At 54.5% G+C, this 17,158-nt stretch overlaps 2 protein-coding genes across 3 annotated transcripts in view; both read right to left on the bottom strand.

The window, feature by feature from the left end:
* The window catches only part of LOC108513950 (uncharacterized), a 19,878-nt gene extending 17,813 nt beyond the window's left edge, over positions 1 to 2,065 (bottom strand). Inside the window, exon 1 of one of the 2 annotated variants that reach the window (XM_017849930.1) lies at positions 1,832 to 2,065. The gene's annotated coding sequence lies outside the window, so the exon portion shown is untranslated. The remainder of the gene's footprint in view (positions 1 to 1,831) is intronic. The other variant, XM_017849932.1, reaches the window with a different exon arrangement.
* Positions 2,066 to 3,757: 1,692 nt separating this feature from the next.
* The window catches only part of FAM78A (family with sequence similarity 78 member A), a 22,749-nt gene continuing 9,348 nt past the window's right edge, over positions 3,758 to 17,158 (bottom strand). The window contains exon 2 of the mRNA XM_017849949.1: positions 3,758 to 7,032. Coding sequence (XP_017705438.1) covers positions 6,504 to 7,032 — 529 coding nt within the window. The 3' untranslated portion in view covers positions 3,758 to 6,503. The remainder of the gene's footprint in view (positions 7,033 to 17,158) is intronic.

Below are 17,158 nucleotides of genomic sequence, written 5' to 3'. Positions count from 1 at the left end.
CCAGCCTGGCCAACATGGTGAAACCCCATCTCTACTAAAAATACAAAAATTAGCCGGGCGTGGTGGGGGGGGGCACCTGTAATCCCAGCTACTCAGGAGGCTGAGACAGAATTGCTTGAACCTGGGAGGCAGAGGTTGCAGTGAGCCAACATTGTACCATTCCACTCCAGCCTGGGCGACAAGAGCAAAACTCCGTCTCAAAAAAAAAAAAAGGCCGGGCGCGGTGGCTCAAGCCTGTAATCCCAGCACTTTGGGAGGCCGAGACGGGCGGATCACGAGGTCAGGAGATCGAGACCATCCTGGCTAACACGGTGAAACCCCGTCTCTACTAAAACTACAAAAAACTAGCCGGGCGACGTGGCGGCGCCTGTAGTCCCAGCTACTCGGGAAGGCGGAGACAGGAGAATGGCGTGAACCCGGGAGGCGGAGCTTGCAGTGAGCTGAGATCCGGCCACAGCACTCCAGCCTGGGTGACAGAGCGAGACTCCGTCTCAAAAAAAAAAAAAAAAAAAAAAAGTTTCCATCATCCAGGATCAACAGGGCTGCTAAGGACTTGGACTCAGCATCATGCTGGGGAACCTTAGCAACAGAACGGCTGAGGGCAGCCTGGTAGAACTGGGGTACCAGAAGGCTGGGGTGTCACAGAAGGAGCAGAGACAAAGAATGGGGTCAAAAGCTGGGTGTTTGAAACCAGCCTAGCTCTGCAAGCTTCCCAGAAAAGTGGCCTTTGGCAAGCTCCTTGGTCTCTTCTGTGGGGCAGCGTCCTCATTGATTGAAAGGGAAGAGCATACTTGAAGGATTGGCAGTGGCAGGAAGGGGCCTGGACAGCACCGGAGTGGCTGGTTGTGCCCTGTGATCTTGATGGGCAATTTTTGGACTATCACACAGTAAAATATTTGCTTTCATCCTATGCCCAGACCCCAACCAGGTGGGAAGCCGTTTCTGTGGCAGCGCCCAAGCAGGATAGAGGATGACGGAGAGAACCACCAAGCCAGAGGCGACAGAAGATCACCTGGGCGGTTAGAAACCTCCGAAGGCCTGCAAGCGCCACAGGCCATCACACTTTTTATTTATTTATTTATTTTTCAGATGGAGTCTCACTGTGTCACCCAGGCTCTGGAGTGCAGTGGTGTGGTCTCAGCTCACTGCAACCTCTGCCTCCCGGGTTCAAGCGATTCTCCTGCCTCAGCCTCCTGGGTAGCTGGGATTACAGGCACCCACCATCATGCCCGGCTAATTTTGTATTTTTTGTAGAGACAGGGTTTCACCATGTTGGTCAGGCCGGTCTCGAACTCTTGACCTCGTGATCCACCCGCCTTGGCCTCCTAAAGTGCTGGGATTACAGGCGTGAGCCACCACGCCTGGCCAGGCCATCACCTTTTTTGCAGTTCCTGATGAGACTGTCTTCTTTAGGGCCCCAAAACGGGCTTTCCTGGTTGGCCTCTTGGCCCAGCCTACAGCAAGTCTCTGTTCCATTTAAAACAGCTCCAGAGCAAAAGGGACTCTCCTGAGAAGTGACCTCGAAGGTGGGAGGTGGAGGTGTATGGGGTCGCTGTGCAGCTGCTTCTCCCAGACCCTGGATGTCTCAGGCAGGTGAGCCTGGCCTGGCCCAGACAGCTGGCTTTCTCAGGCCCGGATCCTGGCGAGGAACCCGTGACAGCTGGGCAGAGTCTACCGTCTATGCCTCTTCTCCCAGTCTGGACTTCTAAATTTCACCTGCTGTCAGCTGGAGAGGCTAGAGGGCTTCCACTGTGTGACTAAATGCCACTTGGAATCCACTTTACTCACAACCCCCGTCCTTGTACATTTCCCTCTCGAAACTGTTACTCACAGATTCGGCTGCGTCTCCTGTCTCACTGCGCCTCTGCATGAAGGCTTTGTTCTCCTGAGCCCCTGAGCTTCTGAAACCCTGCAGTCAGGTTAGGCCTGCACCCCATTCTCTGTACACACACACACACACACACACACACACACACCATGGTCTCTCATGGGCAGGGCTCAGGAGCCGACTCCACACCGAGAAGCCAAACCATGACAGTGAACTGCACCACCCAGAAGCCATCTGCGTGGAGCGCGGCCAGCAATGCCTGTTATGCAATTTCCTGCTTTGCTGTCTCAGCCCCAGGAGGCAGGATGTGAGCGCCGTTGGTTTGCTGCAACGTGGAGAACCCACAGAAGACCCGAATTCTGATGCCCAGAGTGCATGGGGCCTCCCTGTCCCCGTGGGGGTGCAGAGAAGCCACTGCCCACCCTGCATGATGAGCCCGTGCAGTGGGTGCAGCAGCCGGCCCCTCCTCAAAGGGAATGAGATGGGCTCATTGTGGGCCAGAAAACACTGACTGTCCTGAGACTTCCGGGGTGGGGAGGGGGGCACTTCCTGCCCGGGGCACCCAGGACTGGGGAGCAGAGGACTGTGACCTTCTCAGTAACAGTCACCAATGTTATTGGACACTGCACATGGCCCCACAGTCTCAGGCTCAAGACTGAGAGTGTGCCATGGCGAGAGGTGATCTGTGGCCAGAGTTCGAATCCTGGCTCCGCCTTGCCCTAGCTGCGTGGTCTCAGGCAGCTCCTTGGCGTCCACTCTCGCTGTTCCTTCATCTGTGAAATGGGGGTGGCAGTAACACCTCCCTCGTGGGGTTGTCATGAGGATTCAATGAGTTCGCACCCACAAAGAGAGTAGAACAGGGAGTTTCCACTGCATCCGCCAGTAGGGAGCTCTTCTGAAAAGCTCCATTTTCTCTTTTTTTTTTTTTTTTGAGACAGGGTCTCGCTCTGTTACCCAGGCTGGAGCACAGTGGCGCAATCTCAGCTCACGGCAGCCTCCGCCTCCCGGGTTCCAGTGGTTCTCCTGCCTCAGCCTCCCAAGTAGCTGGGACTACAGGTGCCCGCCACCACACCGGGCTGATTTTTGTATTTTTAGTAGAGACGGGTTTTTGTCATGTTGGCCAGGCTGGTCTCAAACTCCTGACCTCAAGTGATCCACCCACCTTGGCTTCCCAGAGCACTGAGATTACAGGTGTGAGCTGCCACACCTGGCCAAATCTCCATTTTTCCATACAAAGTAAATAGGGCTCAGAGGGGCTGAGTGTTGTGCTGAAGCTCACGTAAACGGCCTTGAATCTGTGGTCTGCCTTCAGAGCCCACAGCTACTCCAGGACCTCCGGGGCCCCCACCCATGCTTACACAAGAAAGCGCCATTTATAAGATGGTATCCATTCAAGGCTGAGGCCTCCCACGACCCCTCATCAGTTGCTGACCGAGGACAGGGCACGGGGCCCCTGTCCAGACATACTGTCCTGCCTGTCCACAGGAAGACAGCTTTGCAGGCTCAAGTTAAGGGTCAACCTAAACATTAATTGCCCTTGACACAGGGCTACTGCCTTTCTGGGTGGCACGGCCTCCATCCTCACAAAAGAGAACCTGTTTGCCAAAAAGCCAAGCTGCCCCCAATTCCTAGCTCTACCTCCAAGCCCACCACCCTCCAGGCAGGGCACTGGCAGGGGTACTTGTGGGTGCAAGGCTGAGACCGCAGGGCTCCTCTTGCTGGAACTGGTGCTGTGAACAGAGGCAGCTGGAAGGAGCAGGCCTCCAAGGCTGGCTCCCTCCTCCCATTCCCCAGGTCCTGAGCACAAGGATCCCAGCCTCAGCCCATCCTCCTGCCCTCCAAATAGGTTCACCCCTGTAGCCAGCACCGCTGAGCCACCCACCCCAAAGTGAATCGCCACTTCAGAAACATCCAGGACCTAGCCAAGCCTACTTTAAAATTACATTTTATTTCTCTTTATGAATATTTGTTTTTTGTTTTTTATAAAAAAAAAAAAAAAGGTTCATTTTACATCTTCTTCAAGAGTCTTGTGCCTCCTGGTAAGTGCATTGGTTGGTTTCACAGTACTCTCCACGACCAAGGATGGTTCTTATTGCTGGAAGGAGTGAGTGGATGTCCATGCCCGGGCGGGGCTGGGGGACATAAGAGGAATCGGGGCCCCGGCAGGAAGCCTGGGGCCTGTGCTCCAACATGAGCAAGGAGGCTGAGGGGGCAGACTGGGGCTTAGCTGAGTGTCAGGACAGACCTGCAGCCTCTCCAGGGTCTTCCCAGCCCTTCTTCAGTGAGGAAGGAAGGGTGGAAAGAAGGGGCACAGGTGAAGGTGGGTCAGGGGGCAAGGTGGGCCGGGGGCCGGGCATGCAGTGGGAGGGGTGCTGGCTCCTGTCTCGAGTGTTTGCTTACACTCAAGAAATGGGGATTTGGGGGTCCTTCACCCCCCAGCAGCTCAGGAAGCCCCTTTCCATTCTGCTCTCCAGCCCCACTTCCGGGAAGAACCCGGCAGCCTGAGACCCGCTTCCTGAACCCCCAGGGTCCTGTCCCTGCTTTAGTGCAACAAAGACCTGAGTGGAGAAGTCTCCAATGAATGAAGGCCAAGACCCAGCCCCGTCCCCACCCGTCCTCAGACGTGCAGCTGAGACCCGCTGTTCCCCCAAAGCTACTGCCTTTCTGGGTGGCACGGCCTCCATCCTCACAAAAGAGAACCTGCAGTTTCTGTGGGGAGGTCCTGGCCCCCACCAGGGGCCCCCTGAGCACCGTGCCAGCCGGCAGCTCCAGCCCAGCGTGTCCCAGGACAGCCTCCTGGCACGAGCTGGGCCTGGAGACAGACGGCAGAGGCTGAACGGTCATTAAGCACCCCTTGAATAAACGCAACAGCCCGTGGACAAAGGAGCAGGCCAGGGACCTCGGTGCCCACACCGTCCCACGCTGTCACGGAGACTCCTACAAGTGGCTCATCTGCAGCAGAAATGGATTATTTTTCTAAATGGATGGTTTTCTGTGCTTGGTAATTATTAGGCTGAGTATGGGCCCCGGGCGGGTAGCTGTGTGTTTGGCAAGCTGGAAGGAACACGGCTTCAGTGGGATGTCCCCTAATCGCCCCTGCAAGTGGCCACAAGGCAGACACTGCCCAGAACCCTGGCACAATGGGTCAGGACTCAGTAAGCCCTGAGGCTCCAGTAACCTGGGACCGAGGGAGGGCAGGTCCCAGGGATGGGCTTCCAGACGTCTGTCCTCACCTGTCACTCTCCACTGTGCCAGCCCAGCCTCCAGAGTGGCTCTGACCCCTCTCTACCATGAGCCCACCCGGCCCTCCCAGCCCTTGGCCTGGATTCACTTCTTTGAGGACAGGAAGCAGGGGCTCGGCCGACTGCCTCCCAAGACTTCCCTAGAGCTCAGGTGCCTTCTACCGCCATCAGTGTGACACCCAGAGCCTGACTGCACCATCCCGCTGCCCCGAAGGCCTGGGAGGGGCGCCCCTGAGAACGAGCCCTGTCTTGGCCCTTTTACAGTACACCAGGGGCCAGCCAGCCACAGGGGCCGGGGCCCACCTGATTCAAGTCTTAACATGCCCTGCAAGAAGGGATGTGATTGCCTTCCTTACCTTTGAGACTAACACTGAGGCTGTGTGTCGGCGGTCCGGGTCGCTGGCCCCCAGGCATTTGGGACCAGTGTGGATGGAGAAGGAAAAAACCACACAGCTGGAGGGAGGGCCAGGGATTCAACCTGAGTGGGTCCTGAGGACTGAGGGTGAAAATTCCCTGGGTTCACAGGAGCTTCCCTCTCTCTTCCTAGAGCCGCCCAAGGGAAGTTAAGGCTGCCGGGAAGAGACGGGAGAAGAGGCCAGGCTGCTGGCAGAGCCACCCCCTGGCCAGGGCTCACAGCCCCTCTCCGCAGGTGCCGGGATGAGACCTGGGGGTGGAGGGAGAGAAGGGGCTGTTCAGGCGGAATCTGCCTGTGGTTTTGTTTCTGCCAAAAAGAAAGAGTGAGCAGCTGGTTTCAGGTCTAAAGGCCCATCCTCACTCTTCTCCCAAGACAACCGGGAAGAAGGGCTCAAGAGACCCTCACAGGCGACCCCACCCCTCCCTCCACCTCTGGCAGAAGAGGAAAAGTCCAGTAGAAAAGAGATCCTGCTTTCTTTCTCCAATTGGTTTTCTTCCTTTAAATTCAGCTTAAGGCAAAAGTTTGGCAAAGCAAGTCTACATAAGGCCGCGTGACAGAGGGCAGGGGGACCCGAGGGGAAGGCCGGCCAGCGCCACAAATCGGCAGCAGTGCGGATCTGTCTCTTTGATCGGGGCCGGAGCTTCCCTCCTAATCGGCTCCTCCTCCTCCTGCCCCTGAACCCCCATAAGAGGAGTTTTTAAAAAACGGAAAAAGCAGTGTTTCAGGGAATCTGTTACAGGTGCGTGACTGAAGCTGTGAGCAAAAGGAGAGGCAAGGAGACCAGAGGTGACCCTGAGGGCGCACGTGGGGTCTGTCTGTCCTGCTTAGGTCTCCCCCCTCCCTGAAAGGAAGCAGGTGCCGAGTGCCGGGGAGGCCTTCCCGGGGGGCCTCAGCACAGTGAGATCCGCCCGCTGGAGAGGGTAGAACGGTTGTATCTTGCTGAATGACTGAAGAGTGAGTCTGAGTTTTGTTTTCAGCGGTATTATTATTTGCGAAACCTAGTGGGTGGCCCTGGCTGTCACCGGTGCTTGGGCGGGATCACCACCAGTGGCTGCCCGTACTTGGGCCGCCACATGAGGACCTGGGCATCGTTGGCATTGGGCTTGACCAGGGCGCTGGGCGGGATGGGCTCGTTCTTGCTTAGGATTTTGGGCTGGTCCTGGGCAATGGGCTCCCGCAGCCGGGCGCGCTGGCCCAGGGGCCGGTTGGGGTTCACCTCGATGCTGAGCTGCATGCGCCAGTGGAGCGTCTGTAGGATGATCATGTCGTTGGTGGAGGTGTTGGTGGCCACCAGCCAGGTGGTGAAGCTCTGGTCCCGGTAGATGTTGGTGAGCTTGGCTACGTTGCTCTCGCTGACGGGCACGGCCCATGTGACGCTGGGGTAAAAGTTGTCATTCATGCTGATGATGAACTTGGAGTCTCTCTTGGTGGGGCCCACGATGGTGCAGGTCTCCGTGGTGTTGCCGTACCAGGGGTAGTTCACCCCGTCAGAGTCGCTGATGGCTTGGATCTTGCCCTCCTGGAGGTCGGGGAGCTCCCAGCTGGACCTGAGGACAAGGAAGGCCAGTTCACTCACTCGGTCACTCAAGGAGGGCTTTTCTGTGTCTCCCTGGTAGGCCAAGGGGCTGTCCTGGGCCCTAAGGATGGAACAGACCCAGCAGACCACCTGGTCCCCTTTGACATTCTGGGGGCAGGGGGTCAGACAATAGCTGGGAGTGTCACTGTCATCACTACCGCTGTTATAATCATAACCCTCGGACAGAAAAAGGTGGCCGGCCTGGCCCAAGTTGCTCCTGGGACATAGAGATCCTACACTCCCATGTGGCCGTGGATACAGTAGCATCTGGGAGCCCGTCCCAGGCTGTAGAGGCCCCTTAATTTAACATTACAGGCTCACAGACAATCTTCTCCATGCAACCCCACCCTGCAGATACAGAAAGCAAAGAGGTAGGCTGGGGGTGGACAATGAGGCTACCTTTTCCTAAGGACATTTGGCCAAGTGGTGGAGCCTGGGACCCGGGCGCCTGTTTCCACCAAGGCACCTTAACAAGGAAACTCAGGACAGCCTGTGCCCACTGTGTCTTCTGCTCACCTACGTGCACAGTGGGTACTCCCAGGAACAAGCTACTGTTAAAAATGCACTCCTGGCCAGGCGTGGTGGCTCATGCCTGTAATCCCAGCACTTTGGGAGGCTGAGGCAGGCGGATGACTTAAGGTTAGGAGTTCAAGACCAGCCTGGCCAACATGGTGAAACCTCCTCTCTACTAAAAATACAAAAATTCACTTTGGGAGGCCAAGGTGGGCGGATCATGAGGTCAGAAGTTTGAGAACAGCCTGGCCAAAATGGTGAAACCCTGTCTCTACTAAAAAAAATACAAAAAATTAATCAGGCATTGTGGCACATGCCTGTAATCCCAACTACTCAGGAGGCTGAGGCAGGAGAATCGCCTGAACCCGGAAGGCAGAGGTTGCAGTGAGCCGAGATCATGCCATGCACTCCAGCCTGGGCAACAGAGTGAGAGTCTGTCTCAAAATAATAATAATAATAAAAACTAGCGGGGCACGGTGGTAGACGCCTGTAATCCTGTAATCAGGAGGCTGAGGCAGGAGAATTGCTTGAACCTGAGAGGCTGGGTTTGCAGTGAGCTGAGATTGTGCCACTGCACTCCAGCCTGGGTGACACAGTGAAACTGTCTCAAAAAAAAGCATTCCCAACTGGACGCAGTGGCTCACACCTGAAACGCCAGCACTTTGGGAGGCCGAGGCTGGCCAACACAGCGAGACTCTACCTTTAAAAAAAAAAAAATGCATTCCTGTTCCTAGAATTAATCACAATAGCCAAAAGGTAGAATCGATCCAAGTGTCCAACGACAGATAAATGGATAAACAAAATGTGCTATATACGTACAATGGAATGTTCTTCAGCCTTCAGAAGGAAGGACGTTCCAACACAGGCTACAACACACATTATGTTGAGTGAAATAAGCCAGCCACAAAAAGACACATACTGTGGGATTCCACTTATGTGAAGTCCCTAGTGTTGTCAAATTCATAGAGACAGAAAGTAGAATGGAGGTTGCCGGGAGCTGGGAGAAAGAGGAACGGAAAGTTGATGTTTCTTGGGGACAAAGTTTCAGTTTTGCAAGATGAAAAGAGTTCTGGGCTGGGCGCTGTGGCTCACACCTGTAATCCCAGCACTTTGGGAGGCCAAGGTGGGCAGATCACCTGAGGTCAGGAGTTCAAGACCAGCCTGGACAACATGGTGAAACCCCGTCTCTACTAAAAGCACGAAAATTAGCCGGGCGTGGTGGTGGGTGCCTGTAATCCCAGCTAGTCAGGAGGCTGAGGCAGGAGAATCGCTTGAACCCAGGAGGCGGAGGTTGCAGTGAGCCGAGATCGTGCCACTGCACTCCAGCCTGGGCAATAAGAGCAAGACTCCATCTCAAAAAAAAAAAGAAAAAGAAAAGAGTTCTGAAGATGGATGGTGGTAAAGGCTGCAAAACAACTTGAATGGACCTAATGCCACTGAGCTGTGCACTTATAAATGATTAAAATGGTCTATTTTTGTCAGGCATGGTGGATCACTTGAGGTCAGGAGTTTGAGACCAGCCTGGCTAACATGGTGAAACCCCATCTCTACTAAAATACAAAATTAGCTGGGCGTGGTGGCGGGCACCTGTAATCCCAGCTACTCGGGAGGCTGAGGCAGGAGAATCGCTTGAACCTGGGAGGCGGAGGTTGTAGTGAGCTGAGATCGCGCCACTGCACTCCAGCCTGGGTGACAGAGCCAGACCCTGTCTTTAAAAAATAATAAAAATAAAATAAAATGGTAAATTTTATAAAATGTTACACAGGCTTTACCATAATTTAAAAAATGCATTCCCCTACTTACACATCATATAATGTTAGCAGTTAGCAAAATAGGGGCCGCTATAGGAGGAATGATTAGGAACATGATTTTGCCAATTTTCCTGTTCATCTCATTGAAAAGCTCACTCATTAGAGTAACACCTGCTTAATGGGCATCTCCTGCCCAGCCCCTGAGCACGCCAGACTCAGGGAACCTGGAGGAAGCTCAGACAACCTCACTGTCTGGAAGTACCCAGTAATTCCAAAGATCTGGGGAGGTCCACAGCAGCAGGCAGGATGACAACGGGGTGAGCCTGCTCATTCTTTCCCCAGCACGGATGAAGAAGCGGGTCAGAGTCTCTTTGCCCACTGGGGGCCTGGTCTCCTATTTCAGAAGAAAACGCCCGCTCTGTCCTCACCCAGAGCTTACACTTGTTGGGAACAGATTCCCGTTTTTTGGTTTTTCAGGGCAGAAAGCAAACTTGCATAAGGAACCCTGCTTTGGCCTTGCCCCCTTTCATTTACAAAGAGCTGAAGGCCTGGTTTGGGGGAGGGGCTGGGCAGCAGAACAGCTCTCCTCTTCCTGACCCCAGCCTTGGGGTTTCCTTTCCTTTCTGCAGTCCTGAAACTCCCAGGCCCTGGCTCAGACACAGACAGGTGAGGAGCCTCCCGGACTGGCAGACAGCACTGCGTCATGCGGGGCATGGCTCAGGGCCAGGCCCAGGGCCAAATCGTTACCAGGTTGCAGGGATCCCCCCACCTGGCGGGTGCTAGGGGTACGGGAGATGTGTAGCTCAGGGGCACCTGTGACAGCCCAGGGTCTACTGTTAGCCCCAGCTGCTCGCACTGCGGTCCAGTCACAGACGCGCGGAGCCTCCACCGTCTCATCAGCAGCCCATGGACAATCCGCCGACATCTGCCTGCCAGGTTTTTGTGATGATGAAATGTATTGATACTCACTGCCTGGTGCAACCAGCAGCAGTCAGTGGACGCTTCTGGAGACACTCTGAGGGTGGCATGAGCAGTTAGAGGTGTGCCTCTCCCAGACCAGGTAGCCCTGATTTGACCTGAAGCCCTATTTTGACCTGAAGCCTTTTCTGACCTTTCATTACTATTTTTTTCTTTTTTTCTTTTTTTTTTTTTGAGACGGAGTCTCACTCTGTCAGGCTGGAGTGCAGTGGTGAGATCTCTGCTCACTGGAGCCTCGGCCTCCCAGGTTCAAGTGATTCTTCTGCCTCAGCCTCCTGAGTAGGTAGGACCACAGGCACCCACCACCATGCCCAGCTAATTTTACATTTTTAGTAGAGACGGGATTTCACCATGTTGGCCAGGCTGGTCTCAAACCCCTGACCTCAGGTGATTGCCCACCTTGGCCTCCCAAAGTGCTGGGATTACAGGCGTGAGCCACCACGCCTGGCTGTAAACAACCTGAGATTTTCAATGCAGTGACAGCAGAGCCTTGAACCACACTCGGGGCCCTTCTGAGTGCAGGCCCCGGGCAGCTGTCGAGTCCAGGAGCCCAGCAGGTCGTTCACCTCCATGGCTGTGGGCAGAGGCAGGCAGGGCCACCTGTCACAATCCCATCTGCCCAGTGACCCCAAAGGACAGCAGGCAAGTCCAGGCTGGAACCCAGGCGTCAGAATGCTTCCTGGGCTGAAGTGGCTTCCTCAGCCTCCCACAGTGTCCCTGTCTTGAGTCCCATCGTCACCTACCCAAAAAACATCTGCAGGGCACCTGCTTGGCACCACAGGCCATGAAGCCCTGAAAGGGGTGGACAGAGCTACTGGCCTGGCCAGCAATGGTGAGGCCTGTGTCTCCAGGACACAGCGCCATCCTGGACTCTCCCTCGCCCCTCCAGACTGTGCCCCTTCTCCTCCTCTGCCTCCACCCTGGCCTTACCCTTCCCTGGTCTCCCAGCCTCCTGCAATCTGTTCCCCTCCCAGAAGCAGCGCGAGGTATCTTCTAAAAACACAAATCCGATGGCATGGCTCCAACCCTGTTAAACCGGCCATGACTCCCCTATGCCCTTAAAACTGACACAATTGAAGACTAGAGCCCCGCGTGCATGCACACATGCATATGTACACACACGTGCGTGTACACACACGTCCTCCCTGGGCTCCAGGGCCCCAGCCATTCTCAGCTGCTGCAGTGGGCCATGCTCCTCCCTCTCAGGGCCTTCTACCTGGAGAAGTGTCATCCTCGTCCTCATCTTCATCCTCCTCCTCCTCCACCCCCTTTTCCTTCTCCTCCTCTCCCCTCTTACTCCTCCTCTCCTCGCTCATAGCTGCTCATTACTCAGCTCTGCAGCCACCATCCCAAAGAAGCCTGCCTGGACCCTCCACATGGGCCAGGTGCCTCCTGGTATTCAACGGCCACTGATCTCCATCCCACTGCCCTGTGGCCTTTCATGGACGGTGATTAAATACTGATGCACTCATTTGTCTGCCCAGTCTTCTTTCCCAGACAGACCACGAGACCTGTGAGGGCAGGGCCAGGCCCTGCCCACCCATCACCACATATCTGGGAATGTATCACAGCACCTGGCCCAGCTTCAGGTACCATCAATGTCTGTGGCCAGGATCAATGGCTGTCAGTGCACACTGGGGTCTCCCCCAAAGCCCATAGGGCATCTCTGTGAGGAGTCCTGAGCCCCTAAAGTTGCTCTGAGCTTCTGCTTATCCTGCAGGGCTGCAGCTGCAAGAGCCTCTTGCTGGACGGTCTCCTTAGCAAGTGCTGACAGCAGGTACCACTCCCTGAGCACACGGGCTGCGCCGGGCACACCTCCCTGGGGCTGGGGCTGTGGGGTGCATTTCACGGAGGAGACTTAGGGCAGTTAGAGGCCGGGTCTAAGGTCACACAGCTGGGGAAGTCACTGGGCCAAGGTCCCCAGTCTGACCCAGCTCTTACCCCACCAGCCTCTAATGGAACCTAAGCGATCCTCCCACCTCAGCCTCCCAAGCTACTGAGATGAGCCACCGTGCCTGACCTAATCAGCTTTTAAAAGAATTAACTATGGGAGTCTGAGGCTGGAGGGTGGGGTATCGCTTGAACGCAGGAGGTCAAGACCAGCCAGGGCAGCAAAACAAGAGACTCTCATCTGTACAAAAAACTTAAAAATTAGCCAGATGTGGTGGTGCGTCCCTATACTCCCAGCTACTTGGGAAGCTAAGGTGGGAGGATTGCTGGAGCCCAGGAGGTCAAGGCTGCAGTAAACTAGGATTGCCCCACAGCACTCCAGCCTGGACAACAGAGTAAGACCCTGTCACTAAAAGAAAGAAAAGTCAACGAAATTTAGAAACACCTTTGAAATAGCAGGTTGGATATGCTATATATACAGATATATGTTCTAACAGGCATTAAATATATTGCATTAAAATAAAATTTAGCCTTAACCTTAAATGATTGACTCAAATATTATTCCACCTCCTACAAGCGGCTCACATTGGGCACCTTAAGAAACACCTTTGGCTGGGCGCAGTGGCTCAAGCCTGTAATCCCAGCACTTTGGGAGGCCGAGACGGGCGGATCACGAGGTCAGGAGATCGAGACCATCCTGGCTAACCTGGTGAAACCCCGTCTCTACTAAAAAATACAAAAAAAACTAGCTGGGTGTGGTGGCGGGCGCCTGTAGTCCCAGCTACTCAGGAGGCTGAGGCAGGAGAATGGCATAAACCCGGGAGGCGGAGCTTGCAGTGAGCTGAGATCCGGCCACTGCACTCCAGCCTGGGTGACAGAGCGAGACTCCGTCTCAAAAAAAAAAAAAGAAACACCTTTACAGATAAAGACTTGAGGCTCCCGGGTTAGGGCCTGCCCATGCCACATAGTCTCCTGCTCAGCCCTGGTTTCAGCCCCTCACACGGGCCAGGCAGGAAGTTAGGAATTATTTTACCTACCCCCCAACGGTATGGATTCTATAATCTGATAAAATTTGCTGAAAGTACTCATTCTGTAAAAGCTTTAAAATTTTTCAGAAATGATTGTCCAAGAGCCCCCATTCCACACTGGACAGGCATCCCGGCTTCCTGACTTCCCCCCGTGCTGCTGCCCCCCCCAGGCTCTCCCCACCACCACCAGGCCACCAGGCCGTGCTCTCCTGGTCTCCCCAACACCTGTTCACCAGGTAAGGGAAGGGCTGGAGGTCTCGCCTCCCACAGGGCCTGCCCACAGGGATTCCCCCACCACAACAAACTCCATTCCTTCTGGGACCCAGACACCTCCCTGCCAACCCCACCCCTCTTAACCCAGGCACAGCAGTGGATCACTGGGATTTAACACGAGGAGGAAAGACCAACAGAGCCTGTTTAATTTTAGTTATAGGCCGGGCGCGGTGGCTCAAGCCTGTAATCCCAGCACTTTGGGAGGCCGAGACGGGCAGATCATGAGGTCAGGAGATCGAGACCATCCTGGCTAACACGGTAAAACCCTGTCTCTACTAAAAAATACAAAAAAAAAAAGAAACTAGCCGGGCGAGGTGGTGGCACCTGTAGTCCCAGCTACTCGGGAGGCTGAGGCAGGAGAATGGTGTAAACCCGTGAGGCGGAGCTTGCAGTGAGCTGAGATCCGGCCACTGTACTCCAGCCTGGGCCGACAGAGCAAGACTCCATTAAAAAAAAAAAAAAAAAAATTTTAGTTATAAAAGAAGTGCTTTTAGGCCAGGCGCGGTGGCTCACGCCTGTAATTCCAGAACTATGGAAGCCAGAGGAGGGCGGATCGCTTGAGGTCAGGAGTTCAAGACCAGCCTGACCAACATGGTGAAACCCCGTCTCTACTAAAAATACAAAAATTAGCTGAGGACAGTAGCGCCCGCCTGTAATCTCAGCTACTCAGGAGGTTGAGGCAGGAGAATCGCCTGAACCCGGGAGGCGGAGGTTGCAATGAGCCGAGATAGCACCACTGCACTCCAGCCTGGGCAACAGGAGTGAAACTGCGTTGCAGAAAAAAAAAAAAAAAAAAAAAAAAAAAAAGCTTATCAAGTGAAACCTGAAACCTACCTCCCCATGGACCCCTCCCCGTGTGCCCCGTGTTGTACTCCGGTAAACATCCTTTGGGACCTTGCTCTCTGCATATACACAGGACATGTTCCCAACTTCAGTATTTTCTTTTTAACAAAAATGGGTTTGTACCCTACATATTGTTTTTTTGTTTTTTTGAGACGGAGTCTTGCTCTGTCGCTGGGGCTGGAGTGCAGTGGCCAGATCTCAGCTCACTGCAAGCTCCGCCTCCCGGGTTTACGCCATTCTCCCACCTCAGCCTCCGGAGTAGCTGGGACTACAGGCGCCCGCCACCTCGCCCGGCTAGATTTTGTATTTTTTAGTAGAGACGGGGTTTCACCGTGTTAGCCAGGATGGTCTCGATCTCCTGACCTCGTGATCCGCCCGTCTCGGGCTCCCAAAGTGCTGGGATTACAGGCTTGAGCCACCGCGCCCGGCCTCCTACATATTGTTTGATAACTTTAAACAAAAATGTAACAACAATGTACCATTTCCCCACGTGGGAGTATCCATAGCTCTACCTTGTCTTCAGGGCCTGTGGCCCTGCCTCAGAGTCTGCACTGCAGACAGACCATAATTTCACTCCCTCTTAAGGGACCCTTGAGTTGTTCCTGGGTTTTTGCTATTAGGAGCCGTGCTGGAGTTAACATCCTTACTTGTGCATTGTTTTTTTTTTTTTTTTTAAGACAGTCTCGCTCTGTTGCCTAGGCTAGAGTGCAGTGGAGTGATCTTGGCTCATTGTAACCTCCACCTCCTGGGTTCAAGCAATTCTTGCACCTCAGCCTTCTGAGTAGCTGGGATTACAGGCGTGCACCACCACACCCCGCTAAGTTTTGTATTTTTAGTAGAGACAGGGTTTCGCCATGTTGGTCAGGCTGGTCTCGAACTCTTGACCTCAGATGATTCGCCTGCCTCAGCCTCCCAAAATGCTGGGATTATAGGCGTGAGCCGCCGCACCCGGCCCATGTGCATCTTTATGTGCTGCTTCCCCGGTTCACGTGATCATTAACTCACTTGTTCAGTAGATTATTTTTTTGGACGCCTCCAATATGCAGGCCCTGAGCTAGGGGCACAAAGTTTCTGTAAGAGGCTCTAAAAGTACAGGCTGGGCACCGTGGCTCACGTCTGTAATCCCAGGACTTTGGGAGGCTGAGGCAGGTGGATCGCTTGAGGTCAGGAATTCGAGACTAGCCTGGTCAGCATGGTGAAATCCCATCTCTATTAAAAATATGAAAAAAAGAAAAAAAAAGCCGGGTGTGGTGGCAGGCACCTGTAATCCCAGCTACTCGGGAGGCAGAGACAAGAGAATCGCTTGAACCCGGGAGGTGGAGGTTGCAGTGAGCCAAGATCATGCCACCGCACTCCAGCCTGGGCGACAAGAGTGAAACTCCATCTCAAATAATGTACAGCCACCGAGCTAAAGGGCTTGCACGTGTGGACAGTAACAGGCACAGCCAGGCTCACCTCTCAGCATCCTCGCCTGCCGCAAGTGTCCTCCCACAAACAACAGGTGAAGACGCTCCCCTCCCCTGAACACTGGGCACCACTGATCTTTTTCATTGCACCCAACTCTGATCAGCAAAACAAAGGATGTCAGTATGTAACTTGTCATTTCCCTGATTACTACGGCTGTTGAGTGGCGCCTCGCACGTCTCCAATGTTTGTTTCCAGTGCTTGGACGGTGGATGAAGGCTGCAGCGATCCCTTGGCCGGGGCTGGTCCTGGGGGAGCTCTCTTTAGGCTGGGTCATCCCTCTTACTTCCTCCCACCCCAAAGCCTTGAAACAAGGACTTCCCTCTCCCACCCACCCCGCCCTTGCCTCTGCCAGGGCCCAGCAGATGGGGGAGGCCGCCTTCCGGTTACAGAGAGGAAGCCTCCTCCTCAATTGTTCTTTACACAACTGACGCTCAGGCCCCGGCTTCAGGAAGAGGCCACGTGGTCAACAGGGACATTCCTCCATGGCCTGTCCCCAGATCTGCTGGCGCTGAGCAAGACTGCTCGGGCAACCAGCTTCAGGTCTTAGAAGCTGTGACCACATCATAAAACGAGGCCTTCCCGAGTTCCTGGGGAGGACGCTGGGAGATGGCAGGTGGGAAGGCGCCCGAGGTAGCCATTCTCAGGGTCATCCCAGCAGGGCTGGGTGGCACCCAGCAGTCCCTCTACCCCTGCCCTGTCCCTTCCCACCAGACTTTTTTTTTTTTTTTTTTTGAGATGGGGTCTCACTCTGTAGCCCCGGCTGCAGTGCAGTGGTGCGATCACAGCTCACTTGCAGCTCTGACCTCCCTGGGCTCAGGTGATCCTCCCACCTCAGTCTCTCAAGTAGCTGGGGCTAGAAGCATGCACCACCGTGTCTGGCTAATTTTTTTGTATTTTTTGTAGGCACAGGGTTTCACTGTGTTGTCCAGGCTGGCTACTGGCCTTTCTTTTTTTTTTTTTTTTTTTTTGAGATGAAGTCTCACTCTGTTGCCCAGGCTGGAGTGCAGTGGTGCGATCTCGGCTCACTGCAAGCTCCGCCTCCCGGGTTCCCGCCATTCTCCTGCCTCAGCCTCCCGAGTAGCTGGGACTACAGGTGCCCGCCACCACGTCCGGCTAATTTTTTGTATTTTAGTAGAGATGGGGTTTCACCATGTTAGCCAGGATGGTCTCGATCTCCTGATCTCGTGATCCGCCAGCCTCGGCCTCCCAAAGTGCTGGGATTACAGGTGTGAGCCACCGCGCCCGGCCCCGCTGGTCTTTCGTAACACAGTGACAGCATTCATGCTATAGACAGGAGAAGGGATAATGAAACCCAGGAGAAGGAATAAGGAATAAGGCCGGGCGCGGTGGNTCA

This window comes from Rhinopithecus bieti, unplaced genomic scaffold (assembly GCF_001698545.2).
Source record: "Rhinopithecus bieti isolate Rb0 unplaced genomic scaffold, ASM169854v2 scaffold_31823, whole genome shotgun sequence".
Classification (NCBI taxonomy): Eukaryota; Metazoa; Chordata; class Mammalia; order Primates; family Cercopithecidae; genus Rhinopithecus; species Rhinopithecus bieti.
Note: the sequence above shows the minus strand (reverse complement) of the source record. Positions and strands in the feature narration are given on the sequence as shown.